At 47.7% G+C, this 24,953-nt stretch overlaps 1 protein-coding gene across 1 annotated transcript; it reads left to right on the top strand.

Moving 5' to 3' along the window:
* The first annotated feature begins 1,306 nt into the window (after positions 1 to 1,306).
* On the top strand, positions 1,307 to 24,953 carry SBSPON (somatomedin B and thrombospondin type 1 domain containing). Its single transcript, XM_026495896.4, has 5 exons — positions 1,307 to 1,622; positions 10,919 to 11,113; positions 19,172 to 19,262; positions 20,900 to 21,076; positions 23,248 to 24,953. Exons 1-5 carry the CDS (start codon positions 1,409 to 1,411, stop codon positions 23,363 to 23,365), a joined length of 795 nt encoding a protein of 264 aa, XP_026351681.1. The 5' UTR covers positions 1,307 to 1,408; the 3' UTR covers positions 23,366 to 24,953.

The raw sequence follows: 24,953 nt of genomic DNA, 5'->3' as shown, positions 1-24,953 counted from the left end.
TTAAAATATAAAACATTTTAAAAGTATGTATTATTTAAATTGCTAAACTAAGAAAGACTTAACTAAAGAGTAAAACAAATATGAATTTCCAACCCTGCGATTTATTTGTATAAATAATCACCAAGAAAGAATTTCTTTTTGACTTTAGAATGTGTTTTTCTTAAAGTTCATAAGATACAATTCTTACAATATACGAAATCTTTTTCATTTCACAACTTTTTATTTTTTATTGTCTTACTACTGTTATAGTGAAGGATTTAAAATTTTTTTTTTGTTAATTGTCTCTCTAAAGAGTAAAGGAAAGTCCTCTATAAGAAGTGTTCGCATGAAAAAGGGAAAAAAATGTAGTCTCTGAAATTCATTAGACATCTTAGGTTCACAGATACAGAAAATTTCATATTCCTGGTTTCTCACCAAAACCGTAATAGTCTCAACGATTTAAGAACATAAATTAAAATGAAACTTCCAGGGTAATTTTTGGTTAACAAAAAGAGTGAGGTGCAGAAAATGTAATACGTTTGGAGAGAAAGGGGGAAGGAAATGTATGAGTTAGACGAGCGCTTTATTAAAGCGGGACTCATTGCTAGAATATCATTAAGCAGGGTTTGTTTGGGGAAATCTGCTTTAACAGAAAGCAGAGCACAGTTTATTTTTTTTTATCCTTTCCTTAACATTCATCAACTGCCTCTTCAGTGAAGCAAAGTGGCACTTTCTTGGGCCAGGAAAATCTCATCGTAAAATGTAGCAAAGAAAGGATGCCGCTTTGGTCTTATTTCCTTGCTTCTAAGGGGCCTCTGTGGCCCGCGGGGACTGATGTCCCGGAAAAAAATACGGTATGAGTTTTCCTGGGCGAAGACAGGGTGACCCGCTCACACTGGGCGGCGGAGACCCGTTTGCTTCGCGCCAAGCGCTATTCGTCTCCAGGCTCGAGAGTAAATTGCCCACTCATGAACGGGACCCCAGGCGTTAGGAAGCAGAGACTGGAGCCAGGAAATGTGGCGCCCTGGCCGAGCTGCTGGCGGCCCCGACGCTCCCTGGGTCGCGGGGATCCCCGAGCACCTGCTGCTCGGCCCTCTCCCGGGGCGGTCCCGCGGGCGAGGGGCGCAGGGCCGCGGGCGGGCTGGCAGCGGCCGGGGGGCCGGTGCCCCGAGCGCTGATTGCAGGGCGCCCCTGGGCGAGGCGCCCTCCCCACCTGGGAGGGGGCAGCCGTAGCACCCGCCCGCGCCCGGAGCGGCGCGCCGCCAGGACTGGGGAGGGGCGGCGCGGAGGGCGGGGGCCGGGCGCGGGGCAGGGCCGGGCCGGGCTGCGCGTCGCCGGCCGCTCGGGCTGCTCAGGCCGGCCGCTCTCCGAGCAGCTCCGCACTCTCCCGAAGGTCTGCGGCGTGGCAGGCGCCGCCGGAGCGCTGGCCATGAGGACCCTGTGGATGGCGCTGTGCGCTCTGGCGCGGCTGTGGCCGGGGACCCTTGCAGGCTGCGCCGAGGCGGGGCGCTGCTGCCCGGGCCGGGACGCCGCCTGCTTCGTGCGCGGCTGGAGGTTGGACAGGGTTTACGGGACGTGCTTCTGCGACCAAGCCTGCCGCCTCACGGGGGACTGCTGCTTCGACTACGCCAGGGCATGCCCAGGTGGGTGGCGGGGCCGAGGTTGGGGGGGGGGGGCGGGCCCTTAGCCAGCAGCCAAGGGGCACACGATCCCACACCAAGGACCGCGGCCCCGGGAGCCAGTATCCCCCAGCCCCTTCCATCCTGGCGTGTCCAGACCGTCTATCCAGGCCTACCCCTCCACCCAGGTACACTTCCCTCCATTCTAGGGTCCGCCAGCCTCCTTCACCTAGGTGTGCTCAGCTCCCCCCATCCTAAAGTCCTCGAGACCCCTCCGTCCATCCAGGTACACCCAGCTTCCTGTATCCTAGGATCCTCCAGCCCCTTCTATCCAGGCATCTCCCAGTCCTCTCCGCCTAGACAGAGCACTCCAAAGCACCTCTCCCCATGAGAACCTGCATGGAAGGGCCTGGAGCCATCTGTTCTCCTGGAAGCGTGTTCGGTTCAGGAACTCCAGCCTGATAGGGCCACCTCCTACCTGGAAAGATGGCATGTCAGATTTCAGGGAATGTCCCTGGGCCAGGCTCCACGATGTTCATTCTGTTAACCCTCAGGGATCTTAGGGGCCTTGTGAGGGGTGAATAGGGTAGGGATGTGTAATTATCCCACTTGGTGCCAAGGGCTTGCTCTGGAAGGGTACTTACTTCTGCACAACAAGTTCTTGGAGGACCACTTCGGGACTCCAAGTGGAGTGGAGTGGTCCTCACTCCACTCCAGCATGTGGCACAACTCCTTTCTCCTTGGAGGGGTTTGATACGCTCTTTGAATTCAATTTTATCTCTATAGCATGATAAAGGTTTTTATTTGGGGGTTCCCATTATGTTTTAATCCTGCTGGTTTTCCTTTAGGGTCAGTCTTTTTCATCTTTCAATTTCCCACAGTATCACAGCCCCTGGCAAGGGCTCAATAGATGTTGATTTAACTAAATTAAAAGATGAAGAAATGGTGAGTATAGTCCTAGAGGACAAGATTTATCTGAGAGAAGCCAGCTCTAGAAATAAGAGTAACCTTGCTCCCTGCTCATCTCATCACCCCAAATGCCTCACATATGTTAGGGTTTGGCCTCAAGGATCCCCAGGTTGTGGTATCCTCGGCGTCTTCTGGGGAGAGTAACCCGCAGGTCTGTGTCATTACTTGGGGAACCAGATGCCCTGTCAAGAGGAGCACCCCTTCAGCCTCCATGAAGCTGGAAGAGGCCACCAGCCCCAGGCACGAGAGCACCCAGACCTGCTCCTGAAAGCATACAATTGAAAAACATGAAGATTTTTTTTGATCCTGTTTGAAAGCTAATGATTAACCTATGAATATTGATCCTCTTTTTGATAAGCCTCTCTCCCTTTCCTGCTTCAAGGCGAGGGTATTTTACCACTCAAGTAAGGTGAAGCGTCCGTTATTTAGGAAACGCAGTGCCCCTCCAAAGAGCATCCGACGTCAACTCCTGTATTCCTGTAGGCCAAATAATGTGCCCCGGTACATAAGCACAGGGGTACAAAGAAGATGAGGACACAGTCTCTGCTCCCTACAAGTTCACAAACAGGGAAATACACCTGCGAAGCACCTACAACATGCTTAGTGCCCAAATGAAGAATCCAGGAGGCTAGGAAGGGAAAACTCGGAAGACCCAAGGGATTCAAGGAAGACTTCCTGGAGGAAGTAACATGCAAGCATGGTCTTGGAGAGTAAGCAAGAAGTCTCTAGAAGGGGAAGAAAAACTCTAGCAGGAAGCATCACGTGGTCACTCTGCAGCACCTGTAGGTATCTGCCTTTGGTGCCAGGAACTGGGCTCGACCCTGAGGCTATGCTGGTGGACAGGCCGGGAGGCGAACCCAGATGGATTCGAAGAGATTTAGGCACAGGAGAGGCATGGGCAGGGCGGGGGGGGTGGGAACAGCCCAGTGTCATGAGAAGAACTGGCTTTCCAGGGAGGCCTCGCAGTGCTGTGAGGGGTGGCAGATCCTCAAAGTCTTTATTTGGTCACAAATAAATCCCGTCTTTTCGGTGCAGGAGGTAGAGCTATTAAAACACAGGGCCTAGCATTTGGAGCGGGGATGTGTTGGGTAAGGAGGAGCAGAGAGGAGATGACCTTACCATCTTGGAAAGGGCTCAGCAAGAAATCACAGCACCCTGGTGCCTGGGGAAGAGCGGGTGAGCCGCAGGCTTGGGAACTGAAACCAGAAAAAGAAAGGAGCCCAAAAGGTTTTTTAAAGGAGCATATTCAGCCTTAACTGCCCTTCCCCAGGGAGTTAGCGGAGGCCCTCGCAGGCCCTCGCAGAAGCAGACACAGGACCAAAAGGGCTCGTCGTTGGTAAATCTCTGCGCCTGGAGTTTCTGGGAGGAGAGGAGAAAATAGAGACAGTTGGAAGTTGGCCACTTGGAAGACTGAGCCCGCCCACTCCGCAGAGCCGAGGGTGAGAAGGGGCGGGCGGAGCCCAGACACTCCATCTCCTTAGCCCCCGACAGGCGACAGGCGTCCTGGCTGTGCGGACTCTCACTGGCCTTACAGACGCGGGAGCTGGGGCCGTCCCAGGGCTCTCCCATCACTAAGTTAACATGAACGGGCAGCACGGTGACGTCTGAGCCCACGGCTGCCCGATTTCGAGCTGCCATCTGCCACATCTGTTGTGCGTGGTTGTTATTTATTCCTGAATATATCAACATTCGGCAGCTCAGGGCCCGCCAGCCACTCCATAGACGGAATCATTCTGCCCCTTAGGATCTCCTCTCCTTACCCAATGTTATGTTACATGTCGATGCCATCTAAAACCTTCTTGACTGAAATGACATGACATGTGAACCAAAAGTGGAGCTGTATCAGTAGAGCTAAGAATGCCTTATTTCTCTTCCTTCTGACTTTTTCTTCTTTGTAAAGACTTTTTTTTTTTTTTTTTTGGTGTAGCTAAGAGATGAAATACTGGAACTTCTTTTTCTAAATAGGACTTTGTATTTTTACTTAGTAAAAATAAAAATAGGTTATTGGATCTGTGGAATTACGGAACTGCCAAAAATATCTGTTCTGAAAGGAATGATCTCAGAAAAGTCTCATTATGATGTTGGTATTGGTTTCAACACCAATTATGTATCTCTATACCCCAGCCTCCACCAAAAAAAAAAAAAAAAAAGGAATAGAAAATTCTCCATTGGCTGTGCCTGACCAGGGATAGGGAGAGGTAGAGGACAGATCCAAGTTACCTACCGAGGAAGAACTTCTTAGAAGGTTTCCTTATCCGGCTCACGACGCCCAGTCTCTAGTTCATCACCTGGGTTCCTGGAGTCTACATTCTAAGATCATAGAAACAGTAGGCTACACTAGATTTTTGATGAGCAAATTCAGAAAAGAATAATAATGAACCCAAGTGGAGCAGGGAAAAATCGAGTAGCCCATGTGAGCCAGTCTTTTCTCCTAGATTTCCTGGGGAATCTAGGAAACTAACTGGCCCAAATCTACTGACAGCATACCTAGAAGAGAAAGGACAAATGTACTGGAAAATACGGGCCCCAAAACTCACCCAAAGAAAGGATGTCACCACTACGGTGATTTAGAAAAGTTGAGGCTTTACTGGAACCATAGCGGCCCGAGAGACAGCATGTGGCTTCCCCTGCCTTTGTCTCTGTAGGAAAAATGAGCAGGGCCTGACGCCAGCATTCAACATGACTTGACTTTGCAGGCTTGGGCTGCAGCCCTGGGTGTTCAGTGGAGGAGGGTGAAGTTGTTAACCCTTCTGCTACTTTTACTCCGTGCCAGGCACCTCACAGCGATAGTCTTACTTAGCTCCCAACCCACCACTGTGGTCATCAGAGCGCTGGGAGGTTGGGAAATTTGTCCCAAGTCATACGGCTAACAAGCGATGGAGTGAGATTTGAACCCAGGAACTCTAAGTCCAGAGCCCACACGTTTAAACATTATGTTTTGACCCTTAGAGGAATGAGGCTTTATGAGAAGCTGTGTACTTGGCAGGGCAGGCCCAGATAAATACTGGTAGAGTGAGTGAGCCTTCTCTCTCCTTTGACTGATACTCCTCAAGGGCAAAAGAAGCATGTCCTGCCCCTCTTTACAATCCCCTAACAGCCATCGTGGTGTCACTGAATTATGTTTCTCTCAACAACCCGAGCAGTCATTCCACCTCGGGCTGCAGAGGGCGCTACCATCTGGCCAGTAGCCCCCCCCCCCATCCTTTTAAAGATGACCCTTTCCTTCCTTGTCTACAAAATATGTTTCTTGCAGAAAACTTGGAAAATACAGAAATGCACAACAGAAGGGAGCAACTCACCTAGACACTGACTACCGAGTAAAGGCAGAGTTCTCTTTATGCTCTGTGTGCCCTTTTTCTCTGGGCTTGCATGGTGTATAAAATTCTGTTTTTCTCATGAGGGAGTCCTTTTTATTGTCTCTCTAGGATTTCATGAACTTGAACTTGTCCAGTTAATATCTCAAAAGAAAAAAAACCCACTGGGGACCAGATAACATGATTTCTGCAAGAGGAAAAAAAAAAAACTTGATCATTTTATTAGAGCTTTCGGAGGGGGCGGTAAATTGGCACTTGGGCAATGTAGTCTCACTTGACCTTCAGAGAAGATTTGACAAGATTTCCCAGAAAAGGGGATACACGAGGAAAGAGAAAAAGGCCTATGACATTTAAAATCATGTTATCATGAGATGTGTGCGTGTGTGTGTGTGTGTGTGTGTGCGTGTGTGTGTGTGTGAAAAGGCTGCTTTATTTTTCTTCCACGGAATGTCAAGAAACAAAAGCTAGGCATAAATGCCACTGCTGTGGATAAAATGCAAGAAGAATATTTTCGTAGTAGTGACTTAGGACTATTTGAACTTAACGTGAAGGAGAAAGCACTTGCTCGTGGGTGGCCTTAAACTTTGAGGTGGCAAAGAGCCAAGCAGGCAGGGCCAGATCTGTGATTAGCCAAGGAGACACTGCATGAACGTGAGAGCAAGGTTTTATATTAAGAAGAAAGTCCAAACTATATGTATGAAATGAAGGACTGGCTGTCAGCTCTGTCTGTTGTTGTTGTTGTTGTTGTGTGTGTGTGTGTATGTAGTGTCATCAAGAAAAGCAGCCGAAGGTGGTGTTTTTAGTTACCTTTTGGCACCTAAGACTGAGAATAGTGTGTCTAGTTCTGGTTGTCCCTGCTCTCGGAGGCTACGAATGGACCTGGAGAGGGCCCGCTGGTCATTCTGAGAGGGGGAGTGGCTCTAGAAAGATGGGTCTCACTGCTGGAGTCATCAACCTGAAAGGTCCCTGCTGGAGAGGGAAGGGGACCTTCTGAGACATTGGGTCCCTGAGCTGCACGGACAAGATAAACATAGGTGTGTTTTTTTTTTCCACCGTATTCTGACATTCTTGAGGGGGGGACATGTGGATCAACCGAGAGGAAATCGCACTCCATGCCACTGATAATAAAATGAAAGAAACTTGTTATTTTCGAGACGTGGTCCTGGCAGGAGCTCTAAATGGATTTAGAAGCATTTGAAGGCTTTGTGGCCGCCCGCAGAAGCGGGGATCCACATAACCGTTAGGCCCAGAAAGCCACGCTCCTTGCAGGCCACGCGTGCCGGCAGAGCCCAGACGACTCTCGCCCGGGGTTAAGAATTCCTGTATTTTTGCCTGTGAAGTTTCTGATTTTGCTCTGGTCCTTCGGCCGGCTTTCCTTTCCCACTCTCGAGCCTCAGTCAGTGCTTCGGCTTCTAACTAATGATCTGAGCAAACCAGCATCTGTTTCAATGTAGAAAATCTGTTTAGGAAGGAGGAGGAATTTGTCCAATGCCATTTCTTTCTTTCATTCATTCATTCATTCATTCATTCATTCATTCATTCAACAAATATTTATTGCGTACCTGCCACGTGCCAAACACCAGGCACGAAATGAAAAACTCAACAACAATAAATAAAGCAGATAAATACGGAAAATATGTAATTTTGAATTATGGAAATATTAGAAAGCAAGGAACACTGAGCTCTGAGAGGAAGTCATTTTGTGGTGTGGCAGGTGGGAGGCCGGCAGTGGCACTGGGAGCCTACTTAGATCACCTGCTAGAGAAGGGCTCCCTGAATAATTCATCTGGGACCTAAAGGATGAGCCAACTCTAGGCATGCGCCATGTGGGAAAAACATTCCTGGCAGAGGGAACACACACGCAAGGTCCCAGAGTGTGACAGAGTTCGGTATAAGGAGGCCTGCCTAGCTGGAGCTTGGAGCAGGGACGGGGGGGGGGGGGGGGGGGGGCACCTCCAGGTGGGAGGGGAGGGGCACAGGCTGGCTCACCCACAACCTTGTTGGCCACAGTGAAGAGTTTGATTTTATTCCAAATTTAATAGCAATGCACTGAGAGAGTTTAAAAAGCTATTTATCATTATTATTATTATTATATTTTTAAAGCTTAGTGGAAAATCTTTTAAGGTAATTGTAACTTGGATATGACTGGATATCCCTGAAAATGTGCCCTACTCTTGCTTTGGGCAGATTCCCTACTGAAATACATAACTGATTTCTCTGTTGTTGGCCATTCTCCTTGTGGTCGTGGTAGGGACATTGGATAACCAGAAAGCTCTTGAGGAAAGGGGACTAGTCAGAACTTCGGAAAGGACTTGGTAATTCCTTGTACTCTGGGTCTGTCCATCATCTCACTTCCTAGTGAGCTGAGAGCCAGATGTGCCCTCTGGGCCTAAAGCAGGAACTTAGGGATCTATGTCTCTGTTCTCTTTGCTGTCTCTGCTCTTATTACACTTCTTGGGACCACCTCCCAAATAAATTACTTGCATTGAAATCCATGGCTCAGAGTCTGCTTCTGGGAAACTCCACCTGAATAGTATATTGAGTTTCAACAAAGGAAATAGCTCACCGAACATTCTGGCCTCCGTGAAGCCTAAGCTTCTTTTTCTTCTAAGTGGGGTGGGATGATGTCATTAAATCCTACCATGAGGACATTGGGAAGCTGTGGCGAGCTTGGAGTCAGAGATGACACTTTGCTCACTAGGTCTATTGGCTTTTAGTAATAACGAGGGAAATGCGAAGATTGAGAAAGTCAGATTTTAAGAAAGAATATTTTGACTTGCTGGCTGTAAAAGTGAATACTAACAGAATAATTCAAAGGAAACGTGTGTCATGCAGTGATAATATATGACTCAAGGTAATAAATCTGTCAGAAGTTTCCGTACTTCCCGTGGCCTCCGTGGCCAAAGATCTCTTGTGATCTATGGTGTATTGCACTCCACACAATCAGAAGTCCACAAGTTAATCGTGAATATAATCTTTTATGCAGAATAGGAATAAATACCTCTGATGCACCTTCCACCTCAAAGTATTTTTTGGAACCCCTTTATACTTGTATAATTCTATGTGAACTTTTTTTCATTTTGTCTCATAATGAAGCCGTCGAGATGATGCTCAGGACCCAGAACTTTCTGATCTTCTTTATGAGGCTGTTAAAGTCATGGATTGGAAATATGAGACATAGCATTTTCCAAGGTCAAACGTTAACAGATAGGAACAACAACCAGTTCAGTGATTCTGTGATTTGAGGATGTTAACTGTGGGTCAAACCAAATAAAAAAAATAAACATTGCACATGAGACACAAATGTCGAAGAAATACCGGGAAACTAACTTCTGTCAGCAAACTGTCCCCAGTATCATCTTTTACCATATGGATACTGTGTCCTCAAACCGAGGCCATATTACTAAATTCTGAGTGAATGCCACGGCAAAATGGTCTTCTATAGTGATGTCCAGTGTTAATCTTTGAAACAAGTGTCTCGTTTTGTGTTTTTTAGGTGTATTATTAAGCGTTGTTCAAGGCCAACACATCAGGGCAAGACTAAGGTGGCTCAGGGATGAAGAGATTTGGGTGACAGGGAGAGTTGTTGGAAGACTTAAGGACAGGAGGAGGGCTTTTCGATCAGCTGCTAGCCCAGCAGGCAGCCTCAGTGTGTCTGGCTAGGGCCCAATTCAATCACGGCATCCTGAAAATAAAAGGGGAGGGATCCACAAGAAATGACAAGAGCGGAAAGTGGCCTGTTACTGATTTTCCAAAGGATCTGTGCTTGGCGGGTACGGGCGACAAGTCTCCCGTGCCTCACCCTTGCTTCCTTACCTGCCTGACGTGGGATGCCTGTGAGTTTTTAGATGATTAATAAAAGCATGTTTTAAAACAGCCTGAAGTCTTTGAATTACTGACAGATGCTTATGTTGTATGGGACCCCTTTCATGTCAGGGTGAGCCGCGGGCTGCCAAAAGATCGTTCTTACAAAATCCATGAACCCTCAGGAGAGTGTGCGGAGAGGTCAAATGAGTTTTCAAGTCCAAGCTGTCAGAAGTCCAAGTCAAGATTTCAGAGAGGTTAGAGTGCTTTCTTGGTGAAGACTCTGCAAGCTTGAAAGTATGAGGATGGTAGGGAAAGTGGGTCACATTTTGTGGGAAAGAAAGAATTCGGGCGTCTAGTTCAGAAGGACCTCTTTTGTTTTCTTATTCTTTTTCTTATAAACAATCTCAAATCCTGAAATAATTCCACTGAAAAACTCATTATAGTCCTTTTAAAAGATTCATTAGGACTTTCAATGGGAAAGTTAAACATGCAACCACATAGATTTTCCAGTCATGGCCAGAGAATTGTCACTATAGGCAAATTCTTGCCCCTGACTCTGCCTCTTCATGCCTGGGGGTGAGTACTCTTTACCTCCGTGGGCTCTGGTTGCTCTTCTGCAAACTCCAGCTCTCCTAGTTTAGGGGCCCAAGAGCCATGGAGGATGAGTCCAGCACCTAAGAGAAGTCCCAAGTCTACAGGTCCCTTGCTGTGGCCCTAAACCAGGGCTGATGGAGAGACACATTTGGGGATAAGAAGTGATGTGGGGATTTTCTTTTACATTTTTTTCCCTTGACGTTTTCTACAATGAATATGTATTGCTGTTACAATAAAAATGTTCTGGGCAGGGGAAGATAAAGTTAAAATCAAGGAAATGCAAGAGCAAAGATCTTATCTAAGCCCACGGAGTATGAGGAAGTACCCCTGAAGGCTTCACTGTCTTAACTCGGGTGTGTCCCTGGCTCAGACCCATCCTTATGACCCCAGATGAGCTGCCCGGCCGCCTGCCTCGAAGGGGTGCGGGTTATCAGCTACCCATCGGGGCGGGGGGGGGGGGGGCGGGGGCGAGTCCCGGTCCACCGAGCCCTGCTGAGACTGTGTTCCTCCCGGTCCAGGGCGCAGTCAAAGCGCGGTCTGCGTGGGCTAACCTCGACTGTTGATGTTGGCGGGAGCTGGCGGCAGGCGGCCGGGTTTGCCCAGGTGAGCGTGCCATCCCGCCGTGCTCTTTTTCAGCTCGCCCGTGCATCGTCGGGGAGTGGAGCCCCTGGAGCGGCTGCGCCGACCAGTGCAAGCCCGCGGCCCGCGTGCGGAGGCGCCCGGTGCAGCAGGAGCCCCGGAACGGCGGCGCGCCCTGCCCGCCCCTGGAAGAGAGAGCCGGCTGCCTGGACTACTCGACGGCCCCGGGCCAGGACTGCGGGCACTCCTTCGGTACTGGGGGTTTCACGGTGGCGGCCTTTGTTGTCTGTGCGCACTGCCAGCGGGGAAAGTTCCGTGCGCGGCGGGGGAGCGGGAGGGGCCGGCCCGCCCAGGGTGGACAGGAAGCTCAGGAAATGCTTGATAAAGGAGTGAGTGCCGGCTGCCGCAGGGCCTCCCTCCCCCACCCCCTCCGTGGTCGGTGTGTTCTGAACCCCGTGGTGGCCCCCGCTTTGGGCGTGCACTCGGCGGAAAGGACACGGGCGTTCTGATTTTTAGCAAACTCAAGCTGGCGACAAAGGACTTGAGGTAGGACGACAGTATGTCACACCGGATAGTAAGTGTCCACAAGGTAACTATTCCTCCTGCACCTTAATTCCTGTGCAGTCCGGTCCACTCATCACACACGTGCGAAGGTGATAGGAAAGGGATTAATTCCCAAGCAGTGATAAATTATTCTCGTAAAACACCTGGTCCTCCTCTCCAGCTGACTGCATTGGGGCTGGTGTGATCAGATTTGTGGTTTGAAAAGATCATTCTGGTTGTGGAGTGGCCAGTGGGGGGGCCAGAATTCAGCCTATGAATGAGCCGGAGCTGTATAAAGCTCACAAAGAAATAAGCAAACAGGCCAACACCGATGTGGTCATCTCTGTTGAATCTGATAGAACAAAACACTGACTTCTCAGGATAACAAAGGTCATATGTCTTTCATAGGAACCTGGACATTTTTATGCCAACATGACACTCATCAAGCCATTTTGCTCCTTTTTTATTCTATGCACAAATATTTATTGAGAGTCTACTGGTTGCCAGGCACTGGGCTGGGTGCCAGGGTTACCTTGGTGACGTATGCTGGCGTGAGCCTGCTGTGGGGCAGATCACAGTCTGGGGGTGGGGGTGGGGGGGATGATAATCAATGATCTTAGGAAATCAGTCCCAGAAAATTACAGCTGCAATTTGGTGCAACTGGTCCTGAACGAGGGAATTGCTTGGAGCTATGAGGGTGTGTAATAAGTTGATTTCCCCGGGGCCTTGGGGGAGGAGGGGAGCCCCAGGAGTGGTGAGGGGAAGGGACTTCCCTAAGGAAGGGCAGGTAAGGCTGAGAAGTGTAGAACTTTCCAGACAGAGACTGGCATGGTGAACCAGGTAGTCAGGTATCGGGGTTCAAGGGATTTGGGGGCTGATGTAGGGAAAACAGGACTACAAGAGGCGGTAATCCACAATAAGCTTTTTTGGGTGGTGTCTGGATCGGGTTGCGTGAGAAGGGGAAGTCCAGAGGCTATGGTGTGGGGACCGCCATCCGGAGGGCGAGGAGAGGAATCTGCCAGGGGCTGTGTGTCTAGGTGATGGCAACTAAGCAGCATGGGTCAGAGAGTTTCGAAGGGCAAGGGTGGTGGCAGCTTGGGGGTCTTACAACTCCAAGGCTTTTTAGCTCATCAATGGCCAGAAGATGCCAGGTGTGGTTTCACAGGGTATGTAAAGCAGGCAGGGCCCAAATGGCTAAAAATCTCCTTGTTTGGCAATTTGTAAAACAATTTGGGGGGTGCCTGGGTGGCTCAATCGGTGGAGGGGCCACTCCTGGTTTCCACTCAGGTGGTGATCTCAAGGTCGTGCGATCGAGCCCAGTGGTGCTCTGTGCTCAGCTGAGAGTCCCTCTGCCCTTCCCTCTATGCTCACTCAAGTGTGCATTCTCTCTCTCTCTCTCAAAATAAATAAATCTTAAAAAAATAAAAATAAAAACCCAATCTGAATGCATAAAAATTTGAGTTTGCTGCCAGTAGGCTTTGGAGCTCACAGTAGTCAGCCCGCTGTGAGGAAGTAAACAACCTAGAGACATCTTTGGCTCATTTCTCTAACACCGGGGAAGCAAAGGCCCGTTTGAGAGGTTGAAGGAAGGCCAGAGTCTGGGGAGCACAGAGAGTGGGGCTGGCATTGAGAGGGGAAGCAAGTGTCTGCCCCGAGCTCTCTGTTTAGGATTTTGGTCTTCATCTTAGGGGCCCTGGAGAGCTACTGGAGCATTTTCTGATGTGGTCAGAGCTGTGATTTGAAACCATGGCCCTGGTAGGGGAGTGGCTAACGGAAGGGCCAGGGGGGAGGCGTCTCGTGGACACGGCAGTCAGATGAAGCTTCTGGGGAAATAACTGAGTGCTCACAGAAACAGTCGTGGGACAAAACCACGGTCGGCTCGTGTACTCTGCGGAGCGTGGCAGAAAAGACTCGGGGAGGAAGTCGCTGTAGGACATTACTGATTTTTTGGATGACTCTTAAAACCTATACTTGATCTATCAAGAGGCAGCTACTTCGCTCAGTTACGGGGTCTGGTTGCTAGAAGTAGTTCTTAAGTACGACTGACTCTTTAGTGCTACACCAGGGCTGTCGCAGACCCGCTTTGCGGTCCGGGATCTCTTTACAACAGCATTATGCAGGTCACGGGAAAAGGGACAGGAAGGTCAATGAAGAGGATGCTATGGAACGTGGGCCAAGGGCAGGGAGCACTGGGCCCACATTCTGCCCCCTGGGGTTCTCATCTCTGCCTGGAGGTGTCCACTCTATCCTCCGGACAAAGCCCCCGGGGCTGTCCTCCTCCGCATGTCCTCGTGTTCCCAAATTACCCCTCTCACCCACCCTTCCCACCAAACTCCAGTAAGAGGATTTTATAAAGCAGCAGTCTTCATAGATGACTCCCCACAAGGTGTTAGTGACTTAGAAATAACATCAACAGGAGAGGTCTGTACTCAGTGGCCGCCTTTCCTAATAAGGTAAGGTAAAATCCAGTTTTGGAAGAGAGGAGAAATCTCTCCTTGGGCACAGGGCACTGGCATTTGCTGCCCTGGCTTCGGTTCCTGAGACGCACTTTCCTATTGGGATGCCGTGGCTGTCACAGGCCGGTCAGGGAAGACAGAACTCCTCGAATATTCCAGTCTGGTGGTTCCTAAAGGGTAGTCCCCAGCCAGCAGCATCGGCCTCAGCTGGGAAACCGTTAGAAAGGCAAGTTCCTCGGGCCCCGCCCAGACCCACGAGGTCAGGATCACTGGAGCTGGGCCTAGCGCTGTCCAGGGGACTCTGCTGCCCACCGAAGTTCCAGAACCGCTGCCCTAGCCCAAGTATGGATGCACCGTTCTTCCCTCAGCCCCCAACTCATAGCGGGATCCCTACATGCCACTTTCCTGAAGGTAGAGGCTCCCAAATGCAAAACAGGGGTTTAGTCAGGTAAATGTGGGGGTAAATCAGACTATTTTCTCTAACGAAGAACTTCTCAGAGGCTTTACTATGCTAATAAGCATTTTCATTCTACAAGAGGGAGATAGACTATGGGATGCTTTCCCACCTTATTTGATGAAATGACCCCTTTTCCCAGGGGATCTCACTGACTCACTAGTGTTCTGTGGAATACACCTGGGACAATGAAGGACAACAAAAGGGAAACGAGAGCAGTGACGTGAAAATGCAATTTGGTGGATCACCCTGAGCCCCTTGCCCCGCAATTCCCATGCGTTCATTTACGTGTGTCATTCCTTGGCGGTTCACTGCACATCTACTCGGGCCAGCGCTCTGCTGGAGTCCCGAGCTGCAGACTCGAGTACCGCACCTGCCACAGCTGATTCTAGCTCAGCGTGATGAGCGAGCGCCCAGAGAGCAGGACGCGCGGGTTGGTGCGGAGGCACGGAGAAGGAGCACCGTCCTCCACCGGGGGGCTCTCAGTCCTGCTGCATGGTCACCTGTGACTGCCCCCCCCCACCTGCACTGGACTTCCTGTTCGCAGGGCAGGAGGCTTGGATGCACGGCATAGCCGCCCCTCACTGCTGCAGGGCAGAGAGCTGTTATCGACATTACTGATTCAGTGTTCATAGCAATCCTACAGGAGGGTGTATTCACTTCCTAAGGCTACTGTCACAAATTAACACAACTCAAATGTACTATCTTAGGGTTCCATGGATAGTGCAACCCAGGTCTCCCTGCGCTAGAATCAGGGTGCTGGCCCGGCTGCGTTGCTTTTGGGGAGAATCCGTTTCCTTGCCTTTTCCATCATCCAGAGACGGTCACATTTCTTTCTTCATGGGCCCCCCTCCTTCTCCACATCCAGCTACATTGCATCTCTGTGCTTTCTTCTGTAGTTACACCTCCCTCTTCCTCTTCGAAGGACACTTGTGATTACACCCAGCCCGCTGAGAAAATCTGGGATCATCTCCCCATTTTAAGGTCAGCTGAGTAGCAACCTTCATTCCATCTGCAACTTTAATCCTTTTTTATGAAATAACATGTTCAGAGGTCCTGGGGATTAGGGTATGGACATCTTTGAGGGCCCAGTATCCTGCTTACCTTGAAAAGGGGACAGCCTCATTATGCTTGAAACCAAGAAGACATTGGAGCTCAGGGAGGCGACAGCATTTGTGAGGGACTTCCAGAGTCTAACCCTGGGTCTCAGGGCTCTAAATCCTGTGGGGTTTTCCCTCTTGATGTTGCTTTGCTGCCCCGGTTATCATTAGAGCTAAAATACCAATTGCAGGTTCTGGTAACTAAGTAGAACTAGAAAGGCTCCGTGAGACCCGTGACTGAAACACGATCACTGAAGCTCTCTTATTAATGATCAAGTAGCTATTGAATTTCCCCATTTCCTTCAATGCAGATCTTGCCTCTATTTTTATCATAAAAACAGATTCAAAAAGCCCAATTACTGCATTAGCTGTACATCCTGACTCCTCCTAAAAGGAGATCGATGTGTATCGTAAGCCGGGTGCTTCCGGGCCGGTGTTATTTGTCACATTTTCATTCTGTTCCCTTTTACACTATATCTACAGACCAGCGGTTCTAAGCCTGCCTTGGTGACACCCCATTGTGTCAGACGACTTCATGAAATTCCCTAAGCAAATTCGGTTTACTTTCATGTTCAAAGTAAGTCTGCTTTTAGAAGTGGAGCTGTTGTAAAACCTAACAATGGTAGGCTGATAGGACGCCAGAAAAGTTGGCAAATGGCCTCTTAACAAAGAATCTATTACATTTGAATATTGTTGCCAGGAAGGGGGAAGGCGGGGGAACTAGATTTATTGCGAGCCTTTGTCCCCGGGCACCCGGCTGTGTTCTTCCACACATAAGCCACAGTGGGACTGAAGGCAAAAACAATTTCTAAATTACTTACCACTCTCAAGTAATGGAAATTAAGTTTGGGGGAGATATTAAAAAGTCGAGCTGGCTCAGAGAACCCCGGGCAATCTGGCTGCTGGTCTGGTTTCTGAAGACTCGTTCACGGAGGAAGTGCCCCCTCTCAGTAGAATGTGCCAGTGAGCCAAGCCAGGGCTCGAGGGGGCAGGACACAGAAGACACAAGGTGACTGGCTGGCTTTCAGGATAGGTCCTACCCTCAGAGGCTTGGCACTGAACGTGGACAGTAGATTGAAAAACCAGAAGCTGTCTTCTGTGTTGGGGTCCTTGCTTCATCATTTTCCCTTCCTTTAACGTCTGTGAGCCTCAGTTTTCTGAGAACACCTCATTAGGGAACCTCTTCACAAAGGTTTTGGGGGGACCAGTCACAGAGGACGGGAAGGTACTTTGTAAAGAAGCAGGCTGGAAACACACAAGGCACTGTCCTGGCAGGCATTGATCTGTGCCCACCGTGAGCCCACCCCCCACCCCCCGGGGGCCCAGGCCCCGCCCCAGCCCTCCCCCTCTGCCAGGGGGCCTGAAGGGACTCCAGGTAGAGGGCTCACGATGTTCCCTCCCCTCTTTTAAAGTTACTTCATATTAAGGACATATTAGGGACTGAAAGGGAAAATAAAACAGAATTTAAGCAATTCCTAGGAAATACGCCGCATAAACAATGAAACGTTGGGATCTACGTTACAGAGTCTGCAGGCAGCGAGGAGCGTGGTTTTGGAGATACTGCCTGACACTGCCGTGTTCAGACGGGAGCCTTGAGCGTGTTCCTTAACCTCTCTGTGCCATAATTTCCTCATCTGTGGAATGGGGAAATAATAGCACCAAACCCAGAGGGGGGCTGTAAGAATTAATGCATTCACACATGAAAGGTGCCCGGCATTATGCCTGGAAACTTGGAAGTGTCTCATTGTTAGCTTTCATTATTATTATTATTATAGAACTTTTTCTAAGGATTTTATATCAGATATTATAGTCACATACTTGCCCTCTACCTCCTAACCTCATTTCCCCTCCCCGCCCCAAGCTATATATTAAGTGCCTTGCCTTTGAACTTCTGTAATAATACATGCGGTACAACTAAGGAGATCAAATAAATGTTTTGAGCTAAAGAAACACATCCTGAAAATGTCATAGTTTGACTGGTCCAATGCCACGTGCACTGGGCAGCGATTGCATTCTTCACTTCCCGAATAAACTCCGAAATTTGTCAGAAGAACAGAAGGGGAAACAATACGTGGGAAAGCTAAAATCCTTTCCATGTTTGTGTTCCAGAGAATTAGATCTAAGAGAAACAGTAAGTTCCTAACATACATGCGCTCCCTTGTTCTTTCTGATTCTGTCCCCGGGTTTGGGAAATTCCAAAGCTACGGTCCCATTTAGAGGGAGAGGCATGTTCTCTGGAGAACAATTAAACAGATTAAACGTGCTAGTGCAGCGAGGAAGAGTGTCCCAGCTGCGACTCTGAGGTCTGCTGCTAGAAGTGAGTCATTTTCACACCGAAGGCATTAAGCACAAGCCACCTAGGACAAGAAGGACACCGGCAACTCTCAGGAGCAGGTGGCCACCCGCTCGGTCTCACATTCCCTAGTCATAGCAAAAGGCCTCCCTGAGAAAATCTAAACGAGAATTCGGCTGCCACCTTGTGGCCCTAAGAAGCCAGTGAGGAGCCAGGACAAATGCACGCGGACGCATCTGTTTTGCAGCCCTTTTGCCATTTTGTTCACGTTGATGATGACTTTGGCAGCGCACAAGCCAACATCAGCTGGTCTCTACCCTTCCTGGGACGGTCCAGTTTCTGAAACGAAAGGTAGGCAGGATTGTTGCGCCGTCTCAGCCACAGGGCTCGGTGTAGGAACAGAAGACCACAGGGAGGTAGGACCCATGTGGCTTGGTGGCAAGTCCGTGACTTCATTCACTCACTCACTGAGCCACCATTCATTGCCTACGTGCTGACTGAGTGTGTCAACGTGTGAGGGCCACGGTGATGACCAGGGCAAAACCCTGCCTTCCTTGAGTTGACAGCAGAGCAGGGTCGGGACATTGATACAGGCGCTGTCCTGGATCATCGGCCGCCCCATATTTAGCAGTGAACAGAATGAGACACGCAATCGGTGAAAGAAGAGAGCAGAGGTGGGAGGGTTCCTGGCCCCTTTTCTTCTCTCCAGTCCAGAGCGTCGGAGTTGGGCTGGGGTGGGGAACAGGGAGGAGGAGAGGACCAACCTCACTTTCCTTTCCTGAGGCTGAGGGTTCGCATGGGGAGGCTGCTGTGCTGGCCGGCACCAGGCAGTCACCCTGAGACCACAGGGGAGGTGCAGAAGTTTCCAGGCTGGGGTCAAGAGGACCTGTTGGGGGGGGACACTCACACCTTCTCCCTTGGTACTTTGGTTTTCTCCTTTTCATGTTTCCTCTCTCTCTTGTGGTCTTTTTTTCTCCTTACATCCCCTTTTCCCTCTCCTTTGTCTTCTTCCTCTGTTCTTTCTCCCTCCTATTCTTTTACTTTATTCTTCCTGTCTTTCCCTTTTCTCTTCTATTTCTCTTCATCTTTAAAAACCTTCTCTCCCATTCTCCATTCCCTCCTTTTCCCCCTGGTTTGCTCTCATCTTTCACTACTTCCTCTACGTTTCTATTCCTGGTCCCCATGCCCCCCCTTCCTCCCCTTTCACACAGTGTCAGCTTATTACCAAGGACAAGTCTGCCTGTCAGACGCTTGCAGTTCTCCCTCCCATCAGTGTGCACACAGATCTTCTTCGAACTGGGTTCTGGGGACACGGGAACTTGGCCCCGTCTCATTCCTGGAGGTGTGCTGCGGCCCTTTGCACTTAGGGATGGGGGGCTCAAGACAGGATTGACACCAGGTTTGGGAAGGGTCGTTCCGAGAACTTTAGGCTGCATGTGTCCAACGCCCTTCTCTCTTTCCTAGTCCCTGCCTTTATAACTACCTCTGCGTTCAACAAGGAGAGAACAAGACAAGCCACCTCTCCACAGTGGTCTACAGACACAGAGGACACCGGGTAATTTGGTGTTTTTGTTTTGTATGGTTTGGTTTGGGCTTTTCAGCTTATGCTTTTGCAGTTGTGTGGCCAAGTCAGCCCACAAAGCTTGTCTTGGTAGGATGGGGTTTCTTCTGTTACTTGTTCATTGACTTTGGGTAAAACATGACCCTTTACCATAAAGCTGGGATCTACTTCTCTCTTCCCTGTTTTTGTGAGGCCGCCAGGATTTGTCTCTGAGGTCTCATCAACAAGAAACACACTATATAAAATGATGGTATCACTTTATCAATCGAACTCAGAATGTTCCTCTTAGAGTCATTAGGAGAACATGGACTCTAGCACCACCTGTGTTTGGTTAATCTGAAAGTGGTCCATGCGTCAGCTCTGAGCATTTCTATCAGGACAGAAGGCACCGCCTGGGATGGTCCCCCATGCTTACCCGAAGTCCGCTCTTCAGCTGTCAGCGGAGGGACCCCAGTCAGCTGCACGTTCAGATCCCCACACTGCCATGGACTAGCCAGAACACCTTGGATGTGTTGTCCCACCTCAGTTTTTCTTCTTCAAAAATGAGAATATTAATGCCTACCACATGGCGTTGTTAGGAGAATTTAATGAGAAAATAATGAAGAGCCGTCTGGGTTAAGCTGTCTGACTGAAGTTGATTGAAGCCGCGTCACAGAATTTCCCACCTCGGTACCTAAAGGTACCTAATGAATGGCCTACCACTGTTAAAGCTCGAGGAAGCAGACCTTCCAATCACTTTCGTCTAACCTAGGACAGCTCATAATTCTATGGATAAGAAACTAGCCCACTGGAGCTTAATTAGAACCGAAAACACAACATGCAGGAGTTTTACTATGTTTTGCTTCCCTGAAGAATTGTAAAATCATGTTGCTTTTTAGTACAAGACTCTGAAGTGTTCACCCTTGTCTGGATGCTCTCCCTGGGCCTTCGGAGTCTAGTCACTACGGTGCTAGAGAGTTCCACAGTTCAGTGGAAGGTGACACTATCCTCTGTCACAGAAAAACGTCTCCAGCTGCCCATTTCTTTTTATCTATGAGCCCAATATAACTTTGATGCTTGGATTCAAGTCCCAACTCCTCATCATTAGCCCAGATCACGCAGGTGAGCCGGGTGGGGAGCACGGGGAAGGCCCGTGGGAACGTCTGTGGGGCAGAAAAGCACGGGTGCCGGGCCGGGCACGGAGGACCAGCCCTCCAGGGGCTCACATGTTCTCAGACTCAAGACTCAAGTAAGTTCTTATTTGATTTCTCTTATTCTTTATCAGCAGAGTTATTAAGGGCTATTTTCCTACTGAAATGTGCTTTATAGACACAATTTGGTGGTCAGATTAGATAGGAAACAGGATATCCAAATTTCTGCAAACTCATGTTGACCAGGTAATTCAATCATGGATTGGAAAAGAGCCACAGACTTCACTGTAGTTGCCAGTCAGGCATCGTCCCTCATCGTAGTTCGGCAAGTGAGAAACTTTACCAGGTGTTCTGTGACCGGCGTGTAGCCCGGGAAGATCCACCACACCACCTTCTCCAGTCGGCCAGGTGCCCTTGGGGGTTGCAGGCTTCCTAAGACTTTGTTCGGCGTTAGGCTGTCTCCCAGTACAGCACGCGCAAGTGTTGCATTCTTTGCTCTAGATACTGTATGGAGTTCAAGACAGAGTCACTGACTCATCACTGCGCTACGGAGAACCGCCCCCTGACCCGATGGATGCAGTATCTCCGAGAGGGGTACACAGTGTGCGTCGATTGCCAGCCCCCAGCTATGAACTCGGAGAGCCTTCGCTGTTCCGGAGATGGCCTGGACTCGGATGGGTAAGAGAGAAACTTTGGTGGAAGGACTCTTCTTATTTTTCATCTGGAGAGACCTGTCCTCTCTGTGTCCTGAACAGCAGACCATTCCGTAGCATCTCAGGGCAGGATTTGGGAGTCAAAACACAAAGTCAGGAGAACCCTCTCTAGCAATTCCTGAATCCAGGGCCCAGTTCACACAATGGGACTCAGAGGCTCTATAGCAGAGATGAATGGGTAAATTTGGATACTGGGGTTCATAGCCTGCTCCCAACTGACGATTGAAAACCTGATCACTCCAAAGCAGTGTTTTGAAAACCACTTGAATCAGAACCTCTTTGGATGGTGATTTAAAATATACAGATTCCTGGGGCACCTGGGTGGTTCAGTTGGTTAAGTGACTGCCTTCAGCTCAGGTCATGATCTCAGGGTCCTGGGTTCCCTGCTCAGTGGGGAATCTGCTTCTCTCTCTCCCCTCTGCCCCTCCCCCCTGCTCATGCTCTTTCTCTCTCTCTTTCTCTCGCTCCCATAAATAAAAAAAATCTTAAAAATAAAAATACAGATTCCTGAACCTCACTTGAGATGAACTGAATCAAAATCTTTGGGGGTGGAATTTGTTTTTTTTAAAGATTTTATTTATCTGAGAGAGACAGAGATAGAGATAGAGCACGAACAGGGAAGAGGGGGAGAAGCAGGCTCCCTACTGAGCAGGGAGCCCAACGCAGGGCTCGATCCCAGGACCCTGGTATCATGACCAGAGCTGAAGGCAGACGCTTAATGGACTGAGCCACCCAGGCACCCCTGGGGGTGAATTTTTAACCATCTTCTAGGTCAAGAGTTGGCAGAGAGTAGACACTTTCAGCTTTGTGGGCTATATGGTCTCACTACTCAACTCTGCCATCATAGCATGAAAGCAGCCACAGACACTGTGTGAGCAGGTGAACTTGGCTTTGTTCTAAATACTGTATCTATGGACACTAAGATTTGAATTTCATGTAATTTTCATGTGTCATGACATATTCTTCTTTTGAGTTTCTTTAAAAACAAAAAACTATTCTAAACTCACAGACCACACAAATACAAATGGTGGGCTGGATTTGGCCCATGGGTTGTGGTTTGCTGACCCCTGCCCAGACGATTCACTCCCACAGCAGTGTTTCAGAACCACTGCTCCATGGGGGTAGTCCTAAAACCATGACTGAAAGGGTGGTGGGCTCAGCTTTGCAGAACCGGAAACCTACAGAAATCTATAAATTGTACAAAAGAACTGACCCTGAAAACACTTTATTACCCTAAAAAATCTATCCCAATCCTGTACTCATTTATCAGTTAAATCTGATAACACTCTTTCTAAGAGAAGAGTAGACTTCATGCTGGTGAGCTCTTGGACAAAGACCAATTTTGGTCACATGTGGATTATGGTTTTAAGCGTGTCAGGTAGAACTGGTAAAAATACAGATTAGAAAGTAAAATACGGACCTTTCCAGCTAGTCATTATTCCCGTAGTATATTTTAATATTTATAACCTGAATTTATGTTTATTAGTCACTTGTGCCTAATAGCCTTTGTAAGGAGTACACCACATGAACAGTAAAGTAGGTAAGACATTCATATCAAATAGACACCAAATCTTTAGACTGATTATTTTCCTGAATATCTCATCCATATTTTGTCTTTAAATGAATTTATAATTTAATTTGTACCCAGAAAGTACCTTAAACCCTGGCTGAGGTTACAATGACTTTAGAAACAATAATTCCAACAATCTGGCTTTGCTCTTCCTGCTTCTCCCATTTTTTCATTATGGAATCAAAGAGTTGAAGATTACAAGAGCTCATTTGGGCAGACCCCTCTAATTTAAATATACGTGAAACAGGGAGCCATTTTCCTTTATGTAACACTTCATATATTCAGATCAAGTGGGAGAAAGGAATACAGTAATCTCAAACTGCTCTCTCAACAGGAGGGTATCCTCAAATAGAGATTAATTTGTAATTTGTTTTGATGGAACCCCTAAGAAGGGAAACTCAGTTTGTGATCATTTTTTTAAAATTTCCATTTTTAATGCACTTTCAAAACTCCAGGTATGATCATTCTTTGAACAACAACAAAACACCTCAATTTATGATCCTGTAAATTAGAATTCTTTTTGATTTGCTTTCAGCGTAACTAACATTTTCAAAATATCGTTTCAGAAATCAAACTCTCCACTGGCAAGCAATTGGCAATCCTCGATGTCAAGGAACTTGGAAAAAAGTTCGGCGAGTAGATCAGTGTTCTTGTCCAGCTGTTCACAGTTTTATTTTTATATAGATTGTGATGTAAATATTTCAGAATGTGTTTGTAAACATGCTAAACATTACCAAGTCATGTTCAGTGCTTCATAAACCTTCAAAAACCATTTGGCCAGAGTCCCTGAACACATCATTGCCACACTCCAAAGTAGAGAAGGAAAATGCATGGGCCAGTTCTCAAGATACCCAGTACCTTTGTTTTTATTTTTACTGCGTTGAGGACCCACCCTAAAGATTCCTGTGGTTTTGTGTCCTTGGCCTTCTACAGAGTCCTCTCGTTCAAAGGTGGCCCACACAACACAGAATACATGTCTGTTTGCACTAAAATTACTACAATATGGTCCGTTTATTGGTGAGTAGTTGGCATTTAAGGGTATCCATGCTTTGAATCTTGCATTCCCTCTTTCTGTTCTGTAATCTCTTAAAAACTTCTCACTTTAAAACATGTATAGAGATCTATGTATACTCTCACACATACATTTCCCATGTATTATTCCATAAATTTTGAAATAATAATTTAAAGAAAATAGTCACAAATAATCTTCCACAGGACAAGTTAAGATTTAGTAAGCGTTTTGTAATGAAAACCCAACAGCTATATTAAAAATACTTTTTTGAAGAAGAAATTTTCTTTGGTTAATTGACAAGACCAATCAAATGTTCATTCTAGGTCAATACAAGTTCCTTAAATGCCATAATTTTCATGAAGAGAATTTTGGCACCAATGAATGAAACAATGCTTTAATTACGAAAATTTTATCAACATTAGCATTTAAGATTACTTCTAGGGCTTAAAACTTGAAGCTGACTAAAATCATCTTTCAGATTTAAGTTTAAACTAGCTTCCGGTTTAATTGAAGTAAACTTACTACTTTTTGTCTACAGCCTACATTTTCTTCTGTTTGGGGTGGAAGGCAGTTATAAATTACGGAAGACATAGATTTTATTATAAATGCGATGACCTCTCTCACACACACAGAAGTATTAGTCTTCTTTTATGATTGGAGAACCAGTGAGCTAGAAACAAAGTGGCTTAAGGGTGGGTTATTCTGCAGGTCAGCCACAGAGACCGCTCTCAGTTTCTCATCCCGGACTCAGCATTGATGAAAAGCCTGACTATGCCAAAGACAGCTGGGAAAGCTAAGCCCTTTTCAATTCTGAAACAAATTTTAAATTTAGGATATTTTCTCTGAAGAACTGCATCTTAAAATTTAAACTTCTTCGGTTTCATTTGTATACAATATTATTCACTAACAAATGATTTACTAAAATACATATTTCTTGGTACTTATCATGTAATGACGAGAATGACAATAGCAAACTTAATAGGGCTGGAAAAGTCCCTAATATTTAATGCGGAGAGTAGCAGTATTTCTGACTATAAATTCATTTAACTGTCAGAGTTGTTTTTATGGTAAATTCTTCAGAGATGAATAATAAAAATTTTGAGTCTCATCAAGGTTAGGACCTTAAACTATAAGTTCAGTATTAACATTTTAAGACCATTTCTAACCTTCGTAAAGCAAGATTTTTGAAGATATACCTGAGTAATTTTAATGTTACTTAAAATTTTTGTACCAGTTAATAAACTCTGTTCACATTTTTAA

The sequence above is a fragment of the Ursus arctos genome, unplaced genomic scaffold (genome assembly GCF_023065955.2).
Source record: "Ursus arctos isolate Adak ecotype North America unplaced genomic scaffold, UrsArc2.0 scaffold_6, whole genome shotgun sequence".
Taxonomy (NCBI): domain Eukaryota; kingdom Metazoa; phylum Chordata; class Mammalia; order Carnivora; family Ursidae; genus Ursus; species Ursus arctos.
Note: the sequence above shows the minus strand (reverse complement) of the source record. Positions and strands in the feature narration are given on the sequence as shown.

Bases quoted from the DNA above. Each gene is read 5' to 3' on its own strand.
- SBSPON (XM_026495896.4), top strand. From the start codon at position 1,409: ATGAGGACCCTGTGGATGGCGCTGTGCGCTCTGGCGCGGCTGTGGCCG. The intron at 1,623-10,918 runs GTGGGTGGCGGG...GCTCTTTTTCAG, and splicing joins CTACGCCAGGGCATGCCCAG to CTCGCCCGTGCATCGTCGGG. The intron at 11,114-19,171 runs GTACTGGGGGTT...TCTCTTTCCTAG, and splicing joins GGACTGCGGGCACTCCTTCG to TCCCTGCCTTTATAACTACC.